The sequence below is a fragment of the Syngnathus acus genome, chromosome 11, assembly GCF_901709675.1.
Source record: "Syngnathus acus chromosome 11, fSynAcu1.2, whole genome shotgun sequence".
NCBI lineage: Eukaryota > Metazoa > Chordata > Actinopteri > Syngnathiformes > Syngnathidae > Syngnathus > Syngnathus acus.
The window spans coordinates 6,710,855-6,733,971 of record NC_051096.1 but is presented as its reverse complement, the minus strand read 5'-3'; the positions used below and the strand labels follow the sequence as shown (position 1 = coordinate 6,733,971).

At 44.2% G+C, this 23,117-nt stretch overlaps 2 protein-coding genes across 2 annotated transcripts in view; one reads left to right on the top strand and one right to left on the bottom strand.

The window, feature by feature from the left end:
- Positions 1-23,117, bottom strand: part of zgc:63863 (uncharacterized protein LOC393372 homolog) — a 36,880-nt gene that overhangs the window by 8,546 nt on the left and 5,217 nt on the right. The window contains exons 10-11 of the transcript XR_005099315.1: positions 12,811-12,896; positions 4,372-4,506 (exon numbers count right to left, since the gene is read on the bottom strand). The gene's annotated coding sequence lies outside the window, so the exon portion shown is untranslated. The remainder of the gene's footprint in view (positions 1-4,371; positions 4,507-12,810; positions 12,897-23,117) is intronic.
- On the top strand, positions 5,650-9,496 carry LOC119129902 (transcriptional repressor scratch 1-like). The gene is made up of 2 exons (XM_037263282.1): positions 5,650-6,369; positions 8,480-9,496. The coding sequence occupies exons 1-2, from the start codon at positions 6,249-6,251 to the stop codon at positions 9,271-9,273; spliced, it is 915 nt and encodes a 304-aa protein (XP_037119177.1). The 5' UTR covers positions 5,650-6,248; the 3' UTR covers positions 9,274-9,496.

Here is a 23,117-nt window from a genome sequence, read left to right as displayed (position 1 = left end):
TCAGATGGAACAGAAGGGTAAAATGGACTCCCTTGACTGTTCATTACAGCTAGTGTGTGTGTGTGTGTGTGTCAGCAGGTTAACAGCTTTTCCATTGACACAATCGAGAGAGGACTGAATAGACTTTGGTGATTGATTTGATCTATTTCGGCCCCCCAATCCCGCTGGCCAAAGCCTTAGAAGTCTCTTTTATAAGACCATCTTTGACCTCTTTCATATAGAATCGTTTTGTTAGTCTTATTGTACAGTGGTTAAGATACATGACACCTAAAGATGTAGTCGTATTTCAAAATATGGCAAAGGAGTCTTATTGTACAGCGGTTAACCTCAAGAGCTCATCAGCTGTTTGCTTGACTCGAGTGTTCATTGTAGCCCAGATAATAAGCGTTTATTTTTCCAGCCGCGGGTCTATTACTTCTTTATTTAAGGGGCCCTCCCCACTCTCCTCGCCAAAAGAGGGTAGCAGGGTAGCATGTGGGGGTTGGGGAGGGCGACCTCAGTGTCTGCAGCTATCAGCAGGGAGCACATCGGTGTCTCTGCGGGTCTGACGGTCGCTGATAAGGGCGGCATGATTAACCCACCCCCCCACAACCACACACACACACACACGCGGGTAGAGTCGGGGGGGACAACAGACGTCTGGCTGGGCACTGATAATCAAGCATCAGCACAGATTTTTTTTTTGAAACAGCTTGCATCAGCTCCACCACCACTTGTCAATTGTCGAAGTCACGCTCCGACAACGACAGCATCGTTTACTCGACCGCAGACGGGTGAGGCGTTTTAACAGTGTCAGCGTTGTAGTACAAGTGGAGTGAAAAAGACCGCCATGGAGAAATGGAGAGAAACGTCAAGAAGCAAAGCACAATGTGAAGGATAGGAAACGAAGCTACGGAGGCACACGACATTGTGGAGTGACCACGTCGGATTCTACTGCAATGCTAATCGAGTTATTTTTCAAATGTTGGTTCGGTGCTGCTGTTTTGGTTAGCAAAACAACGCCACTTAAGGGTTGAACTTGCAATGTGGTTGTTTGCCCTCTGGAGACAACGCGACAGGCAAGTTTGGCAGGCAAAAGGTTGGCATGACTTTTCAAGCCCAAATGACTTTTGATTGGTTTAACCCGTCTCGTCCGCGCGCCTCCCTCAATTAACCGAGCAGATTTAAAGCTGACTTGACCGCAGAGCTTTGGGGACAAATTTGAATGAGGCGGAATAAAAACCTCTTCAAAAGTTCTCATTGCTAAAACCATTAAAGCATGTCTGCACGCTTCCCCCGACTTGCCTGCCTCATTTCGCCGTCTGACTGATCTGCTCGGCCGACGCCACGCCTTTGGAGACCGTCAACTCTCTCAGCCCTTTGCACATTGGCCTATATATACACACATAAATAGTTGTAAAAAATATTTCTCTTTGGGGGAAAAAATCCCATGTTGCAACTTTAACATTAAAGCAAAATCTCAGCAAAGGCACTTTTATGCAATCCACATTCATCTTTGTCAGAGAAAGAAAAAAACCGAGATATGATCTCATTGTCCTCCACTTTAGTGGATGCAGCGTAACTCAATGGAATAAATGCAGCACTCTGCAACTCTGGTGACATGCTGGAATCAGCATTACTGCGCTGGGGCGCACGTGCGCCCGCCGCAAACTTTGTCGCCGCGCGTCGGTCGGGATGAGCTGACCAAGATATCCGGGCGCGCAATAATCCGCCCATTATGGAGCATATGAGATTAAGAATCCAATAGAAGCCAAGTGACATTGACAAAGACGGAACATAGAGCCCTCCACTGCGTCACACTGCGGCTGCATGAGTCACTTTGGAAAGCATCTGCGTCCCCTCAAGAACTTCCCGTCCTCCCTAACAGCAAACCTCCACCATTCCTTCATATAATAATCATGTTAGAAAAATTCTGACAATCGCTACTGATCATGTTTTCTGTTCCCTCTTCATTATGTCTCCTCAGGGAGAGCAGATTGAATTCATTTGAAGTTTGATCATTTGAGTTTTCATCTGTTCAAGTCCTCACCTGACCCTATTTGTCAGACTTTTGCGTGTCTGCTCACTCCATTGCCAGGGTAAAAATATCATCTCAGCGCTTATTGCTGGTGGAAAATGTTGTAATTAATCCCAAACCTGGCAGAGGAAAGTCAGCCTGAAGCAAAATAGAACAAAGTGCTTGCGGTCCCTGCAGGGTTTCATTAACACGCTGTTGCGCTCTTTCTCTCTCTCTCTCTCTCTCTCACACGCACGCACACAAAAACAAGCTCCTAACTAACTAACAAGGAGGGCTTATAACAAGCGGGTCGCATCCCGGCCTATCTGTCTGGCTGCTGTTGGTTTCCATGGTGATAATGAAATGTTATTTATGATTTTTTTTTTTACCTCCCATCTTATGAAGCTTCCCACCCCAAAAAAATGATCCCTCTGTGTTTATCCTTTTATCTTGACCTGCATCTGCTTCCCCGGCCTTTTTCCCCGTCCATATTTTTCGCTGTCTTATTTTGCCACCTCGACTTCCTTCATTATAGTATCCTAAGAGGATTTGCTGTGTGCGTGTGTGCGCGACTGTGCGTGTGTGTGTACCCGGACCCAATTAACCCCCAGAATCTCCGTTCCCTCGCTCGCTCTCTGCCGCACAAAACGAGATAATTTAACAAGACCGGTTTTGTCGGCACGTTCATGAGTTACAAATCACGAGTTACAAATAGAGCCTGAATGGGGAGTGATGGCAATCAATGGAATTATTTTGCTCATTGAATTGATAGGAAAGTGTCTGTCTAGTGTTAGTCGCTAGCTGTTGGGCCAAATCTAAAAGTAGTCCGTCTTTGAAAAGGATCTTAAAATGTATTTGGGACTATTTTGTGGCTCTACTCATGATAGACGTCCCTCCCAAATTTTGTGTTGCTATGTGGTTCTGAAGAGTTAACACGATTTTTGTTACACGTGGCGTCAGAGGCCATTGGTAGTATCAGGTGCGAGGCAGCTGAGAACACAGACTGGTTAATAAGCTGTCTGTGTTTGAATGAATGACTCATAAAGCTGTCTACATACACATTGGCCCCACGTTCTCCTCCAAAGGTGATTTGCATCCGCAGGAAGGAATAATAAATAAGCAAGACCTTTTTGGGTTCTTTTTTGCCACCTTTTGCTATTTAAAAGTACACGTTTGCGATACTGTATTGAAAAAAAAAAAAAACATCTTTGTTGGTGTTTTTTTAGAATTTAAGAACAGATTATTGGCATTTCCATTTATTTGAATGGGGAAAGATGATTTGAGATCTTTCTGCGACGGCATGTAAAATCAACATAGGGAATGGTTATAGTATGGGACGGGTATAGATCAAATGTCCACTGTTGACATCAATCAGGATGTCGTGGTCATTTTGTTTTTGGGTGATTGGGCGTGGGGGGAAGGGGGGTATCAGGTGCTTTGCGTGGTCTGCTCCTTAATGAGCCACATGTGAGCAGTTAAGGAAGGACCCATCTGATGTGCCCCACTCGCCTCATTACCAAACAATACATATTAATGGCCATCCTCACCCCGCATACATAGTGCATACATATTCATAGAGCACACATATGGATCCTCGCTACGTTTGCAAATGACTCCTTCTTTCTTCGGCACGTCTTTTTACTGCACTTTGCGTCTCACTTCCGCTGTGGTTAACTTCTCGTTAAGCTTGAAGCAAAGTTTGAAGCGGAATGTTAGGCGGGTTGGGCACGAGCGCACTCGGGGCTAGTTAATCAAATGAAAGTTGATGCCGGTTTTAGAAAAATGATTATTTTCCCAGTCGTTTATTTGTTTGCCTCTTTGACTAACACTACCAATTCCATCACTTTGATTTTCCCCTCTCGCAAATTCTCCTCAGACCTAGCAGGGTCTGACATGAAGCTTTTATGGGTACTGTCCATGTATATATTCATGATAAATTCTCTTGCGTGGTCTACTGGCGTGAGGCTAACCCCCCATTCATGCCCCTTTATCCAGTCAAGTGTGCGCCGGTCGCTTTTTTTGGTTTCTGTTTCTGCTGGCTTGGTTTGAGGCTAAATGTTGCTAAGTCAGAAAACAAAAGAAAAATGCACTTTGGGGCAATTTTTAATGGTTGTGACTTTTGGAGCGGTCCGGTGGGTCAGTATCTGAAGGTAGTGAGCTGACAGAGCGGGACCTTTCCCATGGACTGATTTCTATTTTTAACCATTGCATGAAATTTAAGTGGTTTTCCATCTTAATGGTCTTTTTACACTCGACACTTGGAAATTAAAATGTCTTTTGCCTGGACAGTTAGCATAAAACACCATTACAACTGCCACAATTTGACCCTGAAATGAATGACTCCCATTATTTCCAATAGGGGAATGCTTCCTTACCCCACATTGACCTTGTCTTTGTCCTCTGGAAGCCACCCCAACCTTCTGCTTATTTGATTCCATAGTTTGCTTCCAATGTATAGTCCTTCTCTATTTGAGTGGGTGGGGGGTGGGGGGGTTGTCTTTTGGATGACCCTTTAAAGAGAAAGGAATGAAAAGTCAACAACCTCCTGTCCATTGTTTCCTGAGAGGCTTTTACACACATGTGCGCGCACACACACGCACACATTCACGGCAGTGATTTCAAGTCTATTATTATGCTAATAGACTTCCAGCCTCTTACATGTCCACACGCACGCTCACACGGTAGACAAACAGTGCTGAGCTCAGCAGGAAAACTCACAACAAGACGTGAACCATTTTTAGCATTTCCTGTCTAGTGTGTGCGTGTGTGCAATTTGTGTGTGAGATCGATCTGGCCAGCAGATACCATTCAATATCTTTGTGTTTCAAGTGGACTGATTTATTTTTCCTGAGAAGCTTATAGAAAAAATAAAAGCAGATGATGAGGTACTGACAAGGTTTGTTAAAACAAAAAAGATAAAAGTTGTACAAGGACTTCAGCGAGCAGATCTTACATAAAGTGCACGCGTCACTGGATTACATCACACATCGTCATTCCGCCTCTCTGCATCAGCATGAATGAGGGGGTAGGGCTGTGTGTGCGTGTGTGTGTGTGTGTCCTAGCTGCAGGGAAAAGTCACTTTGAGTGTAAACATCCAAAACAATGCATCACTTCTGTGTGTGCCTATTTTGCGCAACATTTATTTCACTCCTTTTTTTTTTTTTTTTTAAAGGGAAAATGTGCTGCATGTGGAATGTTGGTGAAGGTTTAAATTTAACTTATTGATTTTAAGGTGTGCAAGAGCCTATCTCAGTTTACCCTGAACTGGTCACCAGCCAATCACAGGGCACATACAGACAATCAGCATTGGCATTATCTCAATTCAATACGATTCCCAATTCAATGATTCCAAATAGCATCGAGAGGGTACGATGCAAGTAGGAGTTTGTATTCAATGCACATATGGTGCGGCTCTAACATCCCCTTTGTCCGTCTTGTCATATCTATGTTTATATTTAATTTGTTTAATTTCCAGCGTAGCCCTTTTCCTTTCATCACACGGCATCCACTTTTTTTTGCAAAGCCCCTTCTTGCTCCCCTTTAACTGCCTTATAAATCAGCGCCGAGCCACCGAGCGCTTTCAAAGTAGCTCATTAAATCCCTCCACGCTGTTCCCACTGGACCTGATGCTCTCTCCCTCTCTCTCTCTCACCCCCCACCCCTATCTCCAGCTCTCTCCTCTATATAAGGGCAACAGCTGGTCCTGTGCACCAGAGAGCCGCTGCAGCTTCACGCACTCTGAGCAGAAGCACAGGCAGATGAAGAAGAGGAGGAGGAGGAAGAACGTGAGGACGGCTGGCTCTTTAGTGCAAAATTGAAGCATTTACATGGGAGCGATAATGCGCTGAAGAGGAGCTAATAGGACGCGAGGACGTTTTGGGATGCCTCTTGGACATTGCTCAACTTCTGCTTTGCACTTTTCAGCGTAAAGAGACATCAACGATTATTATTTTGTACTCTGGAATGTGCCTGACCTGCGCCGCTTTTGTGGTGCTGAAAGGACAGCGACAACGACTGGCTGGCTTAAGGGAGCTGACCAGTTCTGAAGGACCCAACAGGGGAGAGGAATTTAAGTCACAGTAGCAAACCGGGACCTTTTTATTTATTTATTTATTTAGAATTTTTTAAAATTTACACTATTGGAATGCCAATACCACCGTTTTTTAGGGGGAATAAACTTTTAAAATAACTTTTCATAGCGTGTAAAGTAGTAGGAGTGCACGTGTGCGCACGCACGTGTGTGAGTGCCATCATGCCTCGCTCTTTCTTGGTAAAGAAAGTCAAGCTGGATGACATTTCAGCCGCTGAGCTGGAGAGCTCCTACTGTCACGGTCGACGCGGGGAGTTGAGCCTACGATTCCATCATCATAAAGGTGAGCCGCGCGCACACACACACACACAGGCGCACTCATCATTCCAACACTTTTTTTCAATCCCAAGATAGCAGCATTAGTCACGCCTGCCTCGGAAGGGGGTCAAACTCAGGTAATGGCGAGAAAGCCAGCACGCTATCAATTGGGTGATGGAGGTGGAGAGATTGCACAGAGAGGAAATGCACGGAATGCAGTTTCCGCTGGTTACTATCTGATCAACTTCATTGGAGTCCACCTTTGAAGGATGCCTACATCTGACCCAAAAATGTCAACTTCAAATCAAGATGGCAGATTTCTTGTATCTTTTCATGTTTTGTATCTCGAGAATTGATTGTGGCTCTACTAATGATAGACATTCCATTTCATTTACAGTGAACCTCTGCCATCATTTTGATGGGCTTTTAAAATATACAGACAAGTTTGAATTTAGGAATGTGCTTTCAGTGTAGTACCACATTGAGCCACAACATGCCGGGCAGCACTGAGGTCTACTGGAAGAGATGTAATATAACTAACAGCACGATGAAGAGGCAAAAAAGGTCCGCAACTAATTGTTACTGTGTCAAATGAGCAAAGAGAATACACACCTGTGATAATGTTGTATCCATTGGTGTACAGTATGTGTTGCTGCTCTGTGTGTGTGTGTGTTCATGTTAGCAGTAAGCTAGCGGAACGTTTGTGAGACAAAATGACGGATTTTAAAAAGTGTGTTTGAGAAAGGTTATGTGTGTTTTGGGGGTTTAAATGTACTTGAACAATGCAAGAGGTCCAACTAAACATTTCCACCTCTATACAATCCCTCCATATTATATTGCATATGCTCATCAGCTCGCTTTGTAACCTTTCTGCCCCCTAGTGGCCAAATGAATAAGTGTCACTTGGGATGAAAGAAAGAGAAGGCAAACATGGAGGCAGCAGCAGCAGCAGCAACAAGACAAGCCTATTGTGCCCCCCACACTCCCATGTTATAAATATAACACGACTTTGACTCGAGCAAGTGACGCTTGTTGCACGCACACATGTACACATTCACACAAAAACGCGCGCACACACTGCTGCTGTGTTTCTGTCAAGTTGGCATATTTTCCAGGCAGCTTACACGCTTGAGTGCACGGAATTTCTCTCTCTCTCACATCCACAGGAAGCACTTTGCGACCTACATGGAGTCCAAAGCACACAAGTGCGCATTAAGTTGCAAGCATCACTCTCAACCACCTGACATTTTTCATGCTCTCTCTTTTGAGTTATTTTTATTCAGCTCTTGAAACCGCTTTGACTTGTCATGATGAAATGTAATAGCCACATCTATCAGGAGTAAAAAAGAAAAAGGTGTCAAGAAGCCATGTCCAAAAAGATACTGGATGTCAGCCATTTTGGTTTGAAGAGGACATTTTTTGGGTAATTGGAGCCATTTACAGGCGTCCTCCAAAATAGAAACTGTCCGATTGCTACTGCATTAGCATGGTGATGAAGTCTGATGAGTTATAACGCATCATAAAATATTCAGAAAAAAGCAGCACTAGTGTCATACTATTCCATGAATATAGTGAACACACTCTGGAGCTGAGTCCAAGCTTCCTGTTCGCTAAAATGAACACTTGGTCATCTTTGCAAAACTTCACACATGCTCTATAAAACACACACATGCACACACACTTGCAGTCAAGGGTGCAATTATCTAATATTCATGACTCCATTTCACCTGCCCGCGCCTTCCCTCTCCCAAAACGTCCGGTTAGCGTGTAAACGAGCAACTTGACCTCCACCCTCACGCGCTCTCTTTTTTCCCTGCCATCCTCAACCCGGCCATCTCTCGCCCTCCCCCATTGGCTATTACCGACATGGATGCTTTTCTCAGAAGTGACCGGTGAAATGATATTACCAGCACAAGTATCTTGGAGTGGGCTAATTGAAATGGAGCAGCTATTGATCGGCGCGCATCCTGCAAAGCCGGCTCGCTGTCTCACCGCGTGTGTCTCCGTGTCAGAAAGTAAAAGATAAAAAATAAATTCAGCACGCAAGATTTGCAGAAAACAGCGTGTAGCGGGATTAGAAAAAAACTCCAGTCAGCGTTTGATTTCCTCCCTGATCACTTCTCGTGTCTCCTCAGGTTACGAGCGGGATTATTTGAGCCCGTCTCCGTACGACGACCCGGTTCGCAGTGACCTGCCCGCCATCTCCAAAGCGCCCTCCTCCCCTCCCCGCCCGTCAATCATCTACAGTCGCATCAATGGCGGCTACGCGGGCGACATCCACGGCGACTCGGACCAGCCCGACAGCCCCCGCTCGGAGGTGTCGTCGGCGGCCAGCGGCTACATCAACGGGGACGCCGGCATCGGCGAGGCCTACTCGGTGGACGCCTTCTTTATCGTGGACGGCCGGTCGAGACGGAAGGCGGCGGCGCCGGCGGCGGCCGTAGACGGCGCGAGCAGGCCCGGAGCCCCGCAGAGGCACTCGTGCGGCGAGTGCGGCAAGACGTACGCCACGTCGTCCAACCTGAGCCGCCACAAGCAGACGCACCGCAGTATGGACAGCAAGATGGCCAAGAAGTGCCCCACGTGCGGCAAGGTGTACGTGTCCATGCCCGCCATGGCCATGCACCTGCTGACGCACGACCTCAAGCATAAGTGCGACGTTTGCGGCAAGGCCTTCAGCCGCCCGTGGCTGCTGCAGGGTCACATGCGCTCGCACACGGGCGAGAAGCCCTTCGGCTGCGCGCACTGCGGCAAGGCCTTCGCCGACCGCTCCAACCTGCGCGCGCACATGCAGACGCACTCGGCGTTCAAGCACTACAAGTGCAAGCGCTGCGACAAGACCTTCGCGCTCAAGAGCTACCTGAACAAGCACTACGAGTCGGCGTGCTTCAAGGGGGCCTTCTCGCCCATCAGCTCGCTCGGTGAGTGACGCCTCAACGTTTTGGCCATCCGGATGCTTCCGGGCATGGACTCGTCGTCTTCCGTCCGCGCTCGGGCCCACTTTTCACTGGCTGCCACGAGGGCTCGGATTGCGCACCGTGGGCTTCGGTCAGGCGGTGGCAAGCAGGACGCTTGGCCTTCAGTGGGGACTCACCTGACCTAATTCACCTCTTCATACCACCACTATCACTTTACAGTTCGAGAAACCATGCTAATGTCGTTTGAGTACATCAACCAGCACTGCTGATTCTAAAGGCTGATTAAATTGGCATAACAAGGCAGAAAGTGAAAAGTGCAAGCGAGTTATTCCCACAATAGAAATCTTCAGCAGCCATCTTGAACAATAGAAGCAGACAAAACAACTGGGGATAAATAGCCCAGTCAAAAAATAGCCCACGGAGAAGCTGCAAAGACTGACAAACAAAGCATAGCACATCTCGCTCATCACAACCCATTAGCGTAATAGCACAAGCAAGCACAACAGCATCGGAAAAGCCAGAGCGTCTACTTTGTCGTATCCGACTACGAGCCAGTGAAGCGGACAACAAACAAAAAACCACCAGGGTATTTTTTTATTTGATTTCATTTATAAAGGAAGGCCAAACTGTGGCCTGGGTCCCAAAATGGGCCCATTTCTATTGGACAATGAGCATTTTTTGTTTTTTGTCATCGGTTTCTACACAGTACCTGTCAAGACTACGGCAATACATTTGATATTTAGCTTATTAACAGTATCTCTTAGCTGCCAATGTTAGCGGAGACATTCAAAATGTCAAGACGTAACCTTCAAGGGTAATAGTGTAAAAAAAAAAAAATATTAAACAAGCCGCCACACAGTATTCCGCCACTATTTATTGACGTTTTTAAATGCTATTTATTTGCACTTTATTTTGCCTTCTGTTTGGAATATGCCAAAGCATTTGACACTTTCTAATTTATTTTGCCTCTTTTATTATTGTATTGTTTGCTAATTCAATGATAAACTGCATGCAACAAAAAAGCCTAGCAATGAAAAACTATGCCAATTTTATGAATATTTTTTAAAATAAGTCATGATTTCGTTTTCATATCTGATCAAGCAATAATGCATTTTTCGCATAACTGTTTTTGTTATCGTATGTGCTAGTAATGATACATGATGAAATATCAGGGAGTTTGCCAACTATGGAGGCTATATGTATCTATAGTATATGTATCTATATATTTGAATTATGTGGTCACTGGTTTCTCTCTCTCTCTCACACTGACACACACACACACACACACTGCTGTGATCCTTTTGAGGCCTTCTCCGCTGAGGCGATTGATCGGGGACACGATATGCATGACAGTTACGGACGGGAGGACTTTTTCCTTTTTTTGTACATGCTTTTTATGCACTGCCTGCCTTGTATTAGCCTAAAAGTATAACCTAGAAGTAGAGGGTACTACTGTTTGGCCTCTGGTGCTGAAATATGGATTGTCAAATACAAAAGAAAACATCATCAATTAGGCCTGTTTTGAATTGGCAGTCAATGTTTCAGCGCAAGAGAACGCCGACTAACCGCTTATAGACAACACTACTGTAGTCTACTATAGCCACGAGTTAGTTGATCTATTCTTATATGAAAAGCACTTCTTGCTCCTCTTACCAATTGTAACTTCTTCAAAGTTCTTTTTGGTTGTTTTTTTAACGTGAGTAGCACAACAAACGAGTTTAGAGATTCAGGTAGATGACGCTTTGTTTGTAGAAAGAAGAACCGCAGTCTCATTTTCTACTAGAAGCGTTGCCAACGTGACAATAATGAACTTGACGACACGTCCTTTTCTAGATATTCAATATTTTCAGGCCTTGTAAATAAGCACTGAATGGACTGATGGATTCTTTCTATAGATCTGTACTGTAAAGCGTGATCATGAAGAGGATAATGATGATGATGATGATTTTTCCAGAGCTTCCGACTTCTTCCTCTGGAGAGAGGAAGGGAGCTCATATTTAGGATCTTAAATGTAAAGCACAAACACAACACTGGGCATTTCTTCCCCCTTCTTTCACTTCCTTATTAAGAATAAAAGCTAGTTTCAACATAAAGCACAGTTTGTGTATTGCTTTTTCACTGAATTAACTCCAATCCAATTGTCCCTATATTATTATTATTATAAAGAATGGAACTTTGACTGTTTTACTTTTGCATCGAATGACTTCATTTGAGCACGACGATGACATAAAAGAAGATGAGAAATATACTTTATTTATTTCCCGGAAGCATTTAAATGTTAATTCCCGTTTTCCCACGACACTTGACCTTTCAGCCCGAAGCAGGCGATGGCTTTAAATTGTTCATCCACGTTCCCTCGTGCGCTCGTCCTTTAAATCATTCATATTGCGGCGAGCAAAGTCAAAGCTTTCAAAGTAAGAGCAAAACTTAATAGACAACAAGAGCGGGATGAATCGTTCGAAAATGATCCGTGCAGTTTTCGCCGACACTAAAACATCATGTCTCTTAAATCGTGCAGTAGAGTCAAACTCGCTTCTTACTTCTACTGGTAGCCACCATTTGTTGCTTGTTTATGTGCAAACAGGTAAATGTGCTCTTCACACAAACACGCACACAGCATTGATGTGCATTGCACGCACACGCACACAAGCACATGGTGCGGGATAGGCTTTTAAAGGGTTGTTTCACACCTCATCGCATTTCAATTAGCAGGTAACACGCGCACACACACGGGGCCAACTTGACAGCATGTCTATTGCACGTTCATTTGGATTCTCTGCAACCGCTTCCTTTTGTATTCCTCGCTCCTTTTACATCAACGCGAGTGACAGCGCTTTGACCTCCTGCTTTGTCAGGGGACGCGCTCGCAATGCACTCCCCCTGATGGGGAAGACTTTTCCAGGGAAGGAAGAAGGAATGATCCGCCTCACCCCACCATCTATCCCCCAGGTTGTTTTTGACATGGAAGAAAATGGGGCGACCGCCTACTACAAACGACATCGCTGACTATCTTACCGGCAAAGACGACACGCGCTCTACATTATTTATTCTACCGTGGCGCAAATTAAATAGAGCAATATGGAATTGCTCAGAGCTACACAAACACTTGTTGCTAGGCAGAATTTGGAGGGTGCAGGGGAGTCAGGTTTATTATTAAAAAAGTTATGAAACCTGACTCGCCCGATGTGAACGTCTGATGACTTCCCACCGCCACGCACAAAAAACATTTATTGGTCTTTGCCCCAACCTGTATGCCTTGTATTATTATTATTTTTTTCCCACTGTAATATCTCTTTTGCTCTAATGTGCCTTTTATTGCACCGCTAAGGTACAATGCCCTCAGGCACTGCACATAAACAACAACAACAGTCTGTTTGGCTTAATAAGAACAAATTACAACATACAATGTGTAAGATGCACCCATGCTGGAGTTTGAATTCAATGACTGAGTTCGCTTAATCGCTTAAAGGATGCAATCAGACAATCGAAGTTTCTTTCTGGGGTTGGTCATGTGACCTTAGCAAGCTAGAGCCGCGATGGGTCGTTACCTGAGTGATTTTCAGTCGACGGCAATTGGCAAAATGGCAGCTCCTCTAAATTATAGGCTTTATTTTCACTGCCACAGGCACAGCACCTGAAAAAACACATTAAAATTTTTTTAAAAAAATCACACAATATGTAGGCTGCACTTGAATTCAGTGTTTTTTAGCGACAGGCTGCGTGTCAGCATCAGACATTCAGGGACTAAAGACGCAAAAGGAAAACGTGATGAAGAAGAGTGAAGACAAATGGCTCTGTATGTGTGTGTGTCTGCTATTAAAGTTGTATTGCGCTCTGCTTTTAGCGCGTCGGCCATCAGTATCAGGGCAACTTTAGCTAATCATTTTTTCAAAAGCTCTGTGCTTTGTGCACGTCCAAGAGTCCTCCACGTTGCATCGTGCCTATGTGTGCGTAAATGTGCATTGTCACAGCCGTCCGCTTGCGTTTTGTTTCTACTGTAGTCAAGGCATTAAGGCAAGAGCGGAAGAGTTAAAGTCACATGATCCAAGCTGTCCGTCTGCCACTATGAGATCATGTTCCGATTTCCATTAGAGAAGCAGCACACCGGTCCCGCGCAATCGATACCGTCCGACGTGACGCCTCGCGTATTATTTCGCCTAATCGTGCGTCGCCGGCTGTCGGACGGAATCAGCACGGAGACGTCCGAGGAGGGACGGGGCGCCATCGATCGTTCGGGGCGGGAGGAGGATTCATTGGGGAATTTTGCGGTGACTTTGAAGGACTTGATGTTCCACTTGAGTTACGTTTGGAGCAACTTGTGGTTGTCCAAGGGGAAAAGAGCTTGAAGGACACTTCAACAGCAGTGTGCTGCTGCGATGGTCTGCCTTTTGCTTCCACGAGTCCAAGTTGCAGTCCGATGTGCCCACATGCACACCGGAGCAACAATACTCGATTACACGCCGCACAAGCACACGCGCCGGATGTTTATTGGCCACATTCATCTTCATTAAAGCAGGCGGTCATATCGCACCTCTTCCTCCCGTCTGTGATTCATGATGGTTGAAATCTTCTTAACACACAAGCGGCGTGTCGGCGTAGTGAGTGAGGAATGCTCGGCTCGGCTCGTGACAACTATTTCTAGTTTATTGCCGCGCTTGGAATTTATAGCTATAGTTCCATCCTGCTGAAAAGCTGTTTTTAAATGTTATTTTAACGCTCAGCAACACGTGGGCTCAAATGCTCGCTAGGATGACAAAAAAAAATCTTTCCACTATTTAAGTGATCGGGCACATCATCTGTCTATTTTAACGTTTAAATCTTAAAAGTAAGGCTTGTCAAAATTTCCACGGGCGCTACTAAGTGTTTCGATGGACGTGTTCGACCGTAATTGGTAGAGTCGGGGTGCGTCGCCACTTTAATTAACTTGAAAACAAAATGCACTGTCATGATTCCCCCTGCACTCATGGGGCATGAACTAAATAAAAAAATCCAGCTGAGTCATCATAAATCAAAATCGTCATAGTGGTCTCAGAAGGACAGAGGCAGGCAACTGTAGCACCTCTAAGAGACTTTGACCAGATCAATATCGCTGTAATGAATTGTGCTCAAACACACACACACACAGAAACACACACACACACACAAACACACACAGGCATGAAACACACGACATCTACGCTAATTGACTTTTGCCAGTCTATGGTGTTTCACATCTTGTGTTAGCATTGAGCTAACAAACGTTCATTAGATCACATTTTGGAGAGTACTACCATTACTAAGATCACAACTTTAATCTAGTGAAACTTCAACTCTTTTGTTGTACTATCATTTTCTCCTCAGCGGGTTCCTAATACGATGCCTGAAACTCATTCTGCCGCAAAGCGAGAGCGACAGGTCTCAAAGTAAACCCGAGTGTTCCCTTTAGCCAATTTCCGGCGAAATACATCTGCGGCGCCGTAGCGGTCGCCTCCCCGAGCTCGCCGCCAAGCGGTCCCGGGGCCCGCCAGCAAAGTGGAACTGCGGCTTTAACGGCCACAAAAAAAGCTGACGCCATGACATGCGAAGGAAACGCAGCAGTATATTAGCGCCCCGCCGGGGAACCAAACTGCTTACAGGACACACTGCGAGAAGAGCCCTTAATGACCCAATGTGTGTCTATGTGTGTGTGTGTTTGTGTGTCATGCACACACAAAAATATCTCATATCGGCATTCTCATGGTTGTGTGTGGGTGTGTCTCAATGTGCAGGTGTTACGTCTCTAAAGGAGCAAAGTGCAAGTGTGTGTGCGTGCGTGTTGATCAATAAAGACCACGGCTGTAATAAGCTTGCCGGGGCTCTTTGAGACAGTATTGCCGACGTCCCGGGAGGACTGATATGAGAAAGTGTTGAGTAATTTAGCTGGACAGCAAAATTCAGAAGGGGGGCGTCATTACTTCCACATCACACACACAAACACACAGTTACACAAACGTACCAAGCACACAGTTCTAGTGCAAAATAATTGGCTTGGAAATATACACATAAGCATCAATAACAGTGACATTAGAGGTGATTACGTTGTGGTCGTGAGTTTGGTGAACAATTACAGCTTTACTAGAATTTTTTTTAAAAATCTTTCTTCGCCTTTTTTATGAAAATGGTGAATTATTCAATTCATTTTTGAAATGCTTTTTCCCCAGGTAAAACGACCAAAAAGTTTCAAATACAATTCAAATTTAGCGAGCTTGACCTAAAAATGTGCATTCAGACGTGTAAACACACATTTCCAATGAGTAGCCTTCAGGCATTCAGTCAGAGCTAGCAAATGTATGCTCCAAGACAAGTGAGCATATGATTACGACACAAAAATAGGAAAGACGAATGATGTAAGGCTTTGAAATGAGAGTCCGTCCTGTCTTCTCTTCTATCTACTGTTTATCACGTGAACAGCGGTTTATCAAAAGGAAACCATTTGGCATCTCATACACACACAGGCGTGCGTGCACACTCATGGGGCACGCACACATCAATCATTGTAGCTGCTTTTATCGCTCATGGAATATACATGATGTTGCCATTACTGCAGCGGAGGGCAAAGCGGCGTCGGGATGGGAGGGGCTTCCCATTACGTGGAGAGCTGAGTCAAGACGTACAAATTAAAGCACTTGTCATTCAATCATACAGTCAACGCTAGGTGATGAATAATAACTTTTAGACTTTATTCTCAAACACTTTTCTGTGAAAAATAAACGTGGCTTCCATCCCATTTAATTACAAGAATCTAAAAAATATTATTGTAGTAAGAATAGGAATTTATTATTGTTTGATTTCTTGAAAGAAATATAGCTTTTTATTCCTCATAAGATTTTTTTTCTCGTAAGAACGTTTTGCCCGAAACTAGACTGTTGCTTTTAAAAAATGCACAGCCCACTCTGTTGCTGCATGGCAGACAAAGTGGGTCAGTGCGCGCACACACACACATGGAATCATTCAAACACACACAGACACACACAGATGCCCTGACGAAAGCGCCCCGCTTTCCCGTCACGCGACAAGAAAAGACTTGAACGACCATGATGCCCAGACAAGGGAGGGAAACCCAGACAAAAAAATATATATATATGTTATAAATATATAAAATATGCCGATGAGCAATATACTAATCTAAAGCAACAAGTCTCACATTTTCAAACTGAAATAAAATGGTGACAATTGACGTCTACTTCCCTTTCAATTCTTACGTTACTACTTTGTCGTATTTCAACAGTTGAAAAAAATTCCACAGCATTTCAGCTCAACGCCGAGCTGTCCGGAAAGTCACACGCAATTTCGACAGCAATTGCATTCTCCAATGAGTCACGTCTGTGCAAGAAACAAGACTAATGACACTTCGGGCTCTGTGTCCTGTCCACTGACTCTCTAATTAGACGGCAAGTGTTGCATCATTCCAGAAGAACAACACTGAAGATGCGCACGCTAATGTCAGTCTACTTTTTAGGATGGCTCGTTAGAAAATGCGTGTGCTCTTTGGTTCAAGAAAGAAAGAAGGCAGCGTAGAAGCTCAACTTGGATTCTTTCAAGTGAAAGCAAAACTAATGAACGCCTTTGAAAGTCAAATCAATTGATGTGACGAGTGTTATGATACATCCCTCAAAAGAAAGAGAGCTGCTGTAAAATGCTTTGTTTCTCCTTGGTCTCGTCCATCTATTCTCTTTTGCAGTCTTTCTTCCTCAATTCCTCGACTGCTCACATTATTCTTTTGTGCCACTTTTGCTTCATTTCCTCTTTCCGTTTCATCGTCTCTCGCTCATGTCCGTCCTAATCTCCCTTTACATTATTTCCATTGTATCGCCACGGCGATGAATCGCTGCATTAATCATCATATCGTCGGGTTGACGGATCACGTTATTAATCGGGCCCTTTTTTTTTTTTTCTTCCCTCATCTTTACAGGCAGCGTAAGAACGCAAAGTTGGTGCTTAGCAATTAAATCTCAGACACACACATTTATACGGTGGCCCCCTGCTGAGTTTAAGCTTGACCAGGCAACGCAGTCACTTCATCTCTGCCGGCATAATCAAAATGTCACGATGGTGCTCAGAGAGCGCACACATTAAAGAATTTCACGCGACTATTTTTTTTCGTCTAATAGAGTCCGTGTGTTACTAGCATTGGTAAAACTAGTTAGCTCTTGGTTAAAGTCTGCTTGTGTGGTCCAGTCTGGCGTGGCTAAGGGTTAAATTCAACACAATGCCAAGACACAGCCACGCACGTACAGATGAATTTCATCTGAGATCAGAGCTTCATTAGTGCAGCTCTAGTTGTTAAGATTGATTTAATTATCAAATCATCTATGCAGTGTGTGTATGTGTGTGTGTGTGCGTGCGTGCGTGCGAGATTAGGCAAGTGATCTTGGCTGACATTGATCGGCCTCGTCTAATTGGGAGCATCTAGCCGTGTAATTGATTCCGCTACACTTCACCACGTGAATTCAACAGCGTCAGCAACACTGATTCACGCGGATTTTTACTCGACGACACAACGTTGCCGAGTGACCACAGCAACACGCCAAGGTTAAAGCAATGCACTCGTTGTTATTATCAAGCGGGACTTTATTGGAAACCCGAGTAGAGAGAAGAGTAATAGTCTGAAAAACGACAGATGTTTAAAATCCCAATGTGATGCTTTTGTCTAAAAAAAATGGACTAGTAGCGCTTAAAATATTTGTGAAATATTCATTAGTAGCAACTAAAATGCATTTTGCACTAAGCTTCGGTGAACATCTGGAAGACACTTGAGTGAAAAGTTGGAGCTGAGAATAATTAGGTCGGAGGTCTTCCTCCATATGCTGGAGATGGAAGATGTTGGCACCTGCAAGCTGGTGGGAACCCACCCGTGAGACCCTCACTGTAATTAGATACATCCTCAACTTCATCTAAGAAAATCCAAGTAGCAAAAAGCTGAACTCTATAAACATAACCTGTTTCCCCCCCCATGGCACATAGTTTCTCTATTTCTTTTTTGCAAATGCAAGCTTTTACATTCTGTGGCTATGATTGTTTTTTTGCAGCGTCATTCCAGGAAGTGGTGGCATCTTCTTGAGGGTGCAGCGTGACCTTGCAGAAGCCTGGCCGCTGAGATAAGCTTGATTTTCTCTCGCTCGCTCACTCTATCCTGTCCAGCTCCGGTTTTCTCACTTGTGCACTTGCCGTTGGATTTATTAATCACTACGGAAACGCTTATTAAAAAAATACCACCCCGTATGTTAGAATTTGTGCCTAGTGAAACTGGAGCTTGAAATAAATTCAAATAGGTTGTAGAGCTCTCCAGCAACAGAAACATGGAGGCACGCAATGGCCACAGAGGAATAAACTGTTTTTGAGATCATTAAAGACTGTACAGGGAACATGCAGTAAGATGTTTAAATTATCTGGGAGACTGATTACTCAGCAGGTGCTGCTGTTTTGGTTAGCAATAGTGTTCGCTTAACGCTTTAGTGTGAACACACTGTGCATTCATTTATTAGGCGACACACGAAGTGACAAAATAGGTCAACATCTAAAAATACCTCACTAAACAATTAGCATTTTCTAGGCATGGAATTTTTCTTTAACAAACACTGGACATGTAAGCAAACTGCAGTCCAATAAAGTAAAAGAAAAAAAGCTCAATGTAGCATGGAAGCGAATTATTTCTTATCTGGATCCTTTAACCTCCCTCTTTTGTCTGGCTGCGCATACACAATCAATAGTCATTATGCTTTGCATATTGAGCCACATTCTTCACGCAACATAAGGAATTGTTGGGGCTGGCGAGCAGGTGTATTCCCAAGTAAATTCTGTTTCTATTTTATTTGAAATACTTACAGTGGAAAAAACAAGCACAAACGAATGACTACAAGCCATGTTGACACGATGGGGCGACAGGAGCAGATGAAAGGAGTAGAATGTAAAATTCGGGCATCAAAGGATGGTCCGGAATCACACTGTAATGACTTTAATTTGTTTCTCCCTATTAAATATCATTTTAACTCTAAGGCAATGCTCGCGCACGCTTTGTTATTGTGGGATGTTTTGAGAGCTGTTTTGGATCATTATCTCGAGCTATGCTCCGGGAACATTTTTCCCCAAAAAATCCCTTTTAATCCTATTACCAATTAAATTTAACTACAATGTAACCCCCGAATACCATACGAATAAAAAAGATGCCTTTCTTTGACAGTATAAGAGTCAAAACTAGTCCTGCTTGTCACCCCCTTCACCTAAAAAAAAAAAACAATATATTTTTTGTGATTATACGCCACGATTTTTCCGAGCTTTTATTTGCTATAGGAAGGAATAACTGGTTTGTTTAGTTAACTGGTGTCCCAGTTCCCGTACGTGATACCGACGTGCAGGTTTTTAGATGATGCAATATAATTTACAGCAAATTATTTTGCAGGCCCTGAAGCTACTCTGAGAACTACTGCATCGCATTATCAAGTACAGGAAGGACGCGGCAAATGAAGTCGGTGTCACAAGCCTACTTTGTCAGTTGTCACTTAAATAAACACCACAGATGTATTAAAAGAGACAGCGGCATCGCATTTTAAGATGATAGTCAATCCCGGCCGGCTCTGATTGAAAATAGGATGCTGAGCGATGTCACGTCTGGAAGTTGTGACAGCACAATCAAAAAAATGCAGAGACGTCGGGACTATAATCGACGGTCGCGAACACAATCCTGTTAACGACGGCTATGCTGCATTTTTCCCGTGATTACAGACGTTTACGGCTGACGCTCCGGCTCGTCCAAGATGATAAAGCACATGTGGGGAAAAAACAAAAACTCGTTAGTGACGAGTGTTAAAACTTGAACAAGATATTTTAGGTAGATGAGCGATGCTAAATTGCAAATATTTTTTTTGTTATTGGAAGTTGTTGGTTGGTGGGGTTCTGCTCACAGCTTTTAATCTATTTTGCTCTCTAATGAAGGCATGAAAGTTTCAGAGGAGCCCCAGCCCACTCACCCGGACTCCGTAAAGAACGACATGGCTTTCCTTGATCACTGTGCGCTTTGACTCCATTTAAAGCGTTTGCCAAAACGTGAATCTTTTGATGAGTCTCCAGTCAAACGAAGCCTCCCGTGTCTCGGGGCGCTTCCGCCGTGGCCGGCCATCTGATGTCTTAATGATCTGTGAAGCTCATTTTTAAAGTTTTCTTTTTTTAAGTCTCTCATTTTTGCTGCCTGTACAGATGGAACGTGCTCACCTTTTTTTTTTCTGGGGCAAACTTCATGCAAACTAAGCACTTTGGGAAATCTGTGCTATCGGAGAAACGTCTTTCAATTGGTGTGGATTGCTAAACTCCCTGTAGATACAAAATGCATACATCAAACAGAACTGCAAACAGCTTTGAGCTGTCTGGTATACGAGTCCAAGTATTCGAAATGAGGAAGAGACATGCATTTGATCACTCAAACTGCCAATTCCAATCGGAACGCATGACTCTTTGTGGGGAAATCCTACAAAATCCCGAGAAAATGACAAACGTCTAAGCGAGCAACGGGTCCATTCTGGTTGTAATTAAACGGCAAGCGCGTGACTGCACTGTTTCACCGCGACGGTTGCATTAGAATGAATGACAATCTCCCAGCCAATCACATTGTGCCTTTATGGATCATTTGTCAGGGCCGGCCGTTAGGCTGCCAACTTCTTGACATTTACCCACAAATTCACATGCAAACACGAAAGCACACACACGACTGAACGCTTGTTGACATTCTGCAACGCACCCCCCCCCCCCACCCCCACCCAACGGCGTTTCAAAATGAAGGACGTGAGTTTGAGCCTGTGCGATTTAAGACAGATTGATGCGTTCCCCCGCTGTAAGAAAAAAAATGACACGGATGGATCCAATTGAAGCTTAAAAAAAAATAAATGAACTAGCCATCTCGGGCTGGCGTCGTTGGCGTATTAGCGTACTGACAGCGAGGCTGAAAAGATTAACAGGACATCATCGCCATGTGGGAAGAACTTTAACAGACTGTGAAATCAGTCAGCGTTGCATGCAAATATGGCGGATGGACAAAATCGGTTTGGCTATTTTAGGACTCATGCAGTGTCCATGACATTTTTGTTTGACATATGGATCAACCAGGAAAGGCTTTAGTAGGATTCGGGATAAAAAAAATAATAATAATAATTAAAATAAACACTAACCACAACATAAACACTGAAGTACTTAAAGTAGGATTTTGTACAATACAAAAAAAGTCCAAGTGAAATCAATGATGAGAATTTAGTCAGAATTTGTACCAAAAGTCATGAAGTGAAATTACTGATAAGGGTTCAGGAGAACTTGGTTTCTTCCCTTTCACAGACATTTTTAGGGCTTGTTAAGAAAAATCGAGCAGAGCCGTGTGGAGACGAAGAATATTTGACAGTTTGACAACTCGTCTAAAAGAGGAGAAATCATCTGATTGGAGCACGTACAAATTCCCTCTGGTGTCCATGGATACGAGGTGCTGGGTGTACCCCAAGCGGGCTAAGAAGACGAGAGGTCAAGCCCAAGAGGAGTCCGCCTTGACGTACTAAAAGCATGCACGAAAAGTCTGAAAAGGTATTCGGAGAACTGAATGGCCAGGCCGAGATTTCATCTTAATGAGGCCCCGGGGTTATCAGAGATTCACCATACGAAACTTCTTCTTGTTACTCTTAATGTGGAAAAGGTTGAAATTGAAAAGTTTCGCTTGCAAAGATCTCACCTGCTGCACCGATGTTCCAAATAGTTTAATTTGGGCCGCGACTCGCCAGACTGCCTTGACAGCTCTGAACACCAATTAAGGGAGAGTCTTTTTTTAATTTTTTTTTAGAAGACTGGTGTTAATGTCTCCATTGGAGCTTTGGTGCTTTTTATCGGCTTCTTTTCTTTCATTTGGGTGATGCAATGGAGAAACTATTTCTTCCAAAAAAACAAGACAATAATGCTAGTAAATTCCTATTTAGACTTCAGGCAGGAAGAAGCGGAGACACATCATCAGTATGCAGGGTTGCAGGGCACACGTGTTGCCTGCGAAGCACTTTGCGACATGTTCTCTGATCCATGACAGAGTGAAGGGCTGAGTTGGGGGAGGGTGACTTGTAAGACATGAGGGCTTGGGCGCAGAATGGATTTTACAGACACAGTCATTTCACTCCAACAGCTTTTGTACAAAATCTTGCTACCTTTTAGTCATTTAAATGATTTTTGCACAAACCCTACTAAATCCCCACACCAAATGGAGAGCAAACACAGGACTATAAAGCCCATGGCTCTTATTAATAGCAGTTTGTTGCCTGAGTTTGTAAACGGACTGTATTTATTTAGCAGACACCGTTTGGTGTCCAAAAGCGCTTTGCAATGCCTCAACACAATCATTCACTCAAATGACCAAAGGGAGCCTGCTACTAGATTCACTGGGAGAAAACTACAAGCCTCATTTTCACTGAAGGACACTCCGAATTGATCGCCAGGTTTGACGATTAAACCCACAACCAACTAGTTGGGAGACAACGACACCACCACAATGCCCGATGTGACTTCCTCCCAAAAAATACATTGAGTATGTAAACAGGCAGACCCCTGGAGCAGCTGTCATCCCTGGCGAGGGCCGTGTGCTACAAGCACACGTGCATGCCACTTTACACACACCTCTACATGCACACATGCAACACAAACACATGCTTGTAGATTTGGAAGGTAACCTGAGTTGGCCTTTTAGGGCACCAACAAGTAGTGACTAATGTTGCAAGAAGAGTGTGCGTGTGTGCATGTGTCCCTTGCCAGGGGTGCACAACCCCCACACAAATCTATGACCTCCATTCTCAGTGGATGCCTTTTGACAACATCTGAATTTACG

Excerpts from the sequence above, each read along its gene's own strand:
- LOC119129902 (XM_037263282.1), top strand. The coding sequence starts at position 6,249 with ATGCCTCGCTCTTTCTTGGTAAAGAAAGTCAAGCTGGATGACATTTCA. Across the intron at positions 6,370-8,479 it reads ACGATTCCATCATCATAAAG|GTTACGAGCGGGATTATTTG; the intron begins GTGAGCCGCGCG and ends GTGTCTCCTCAG.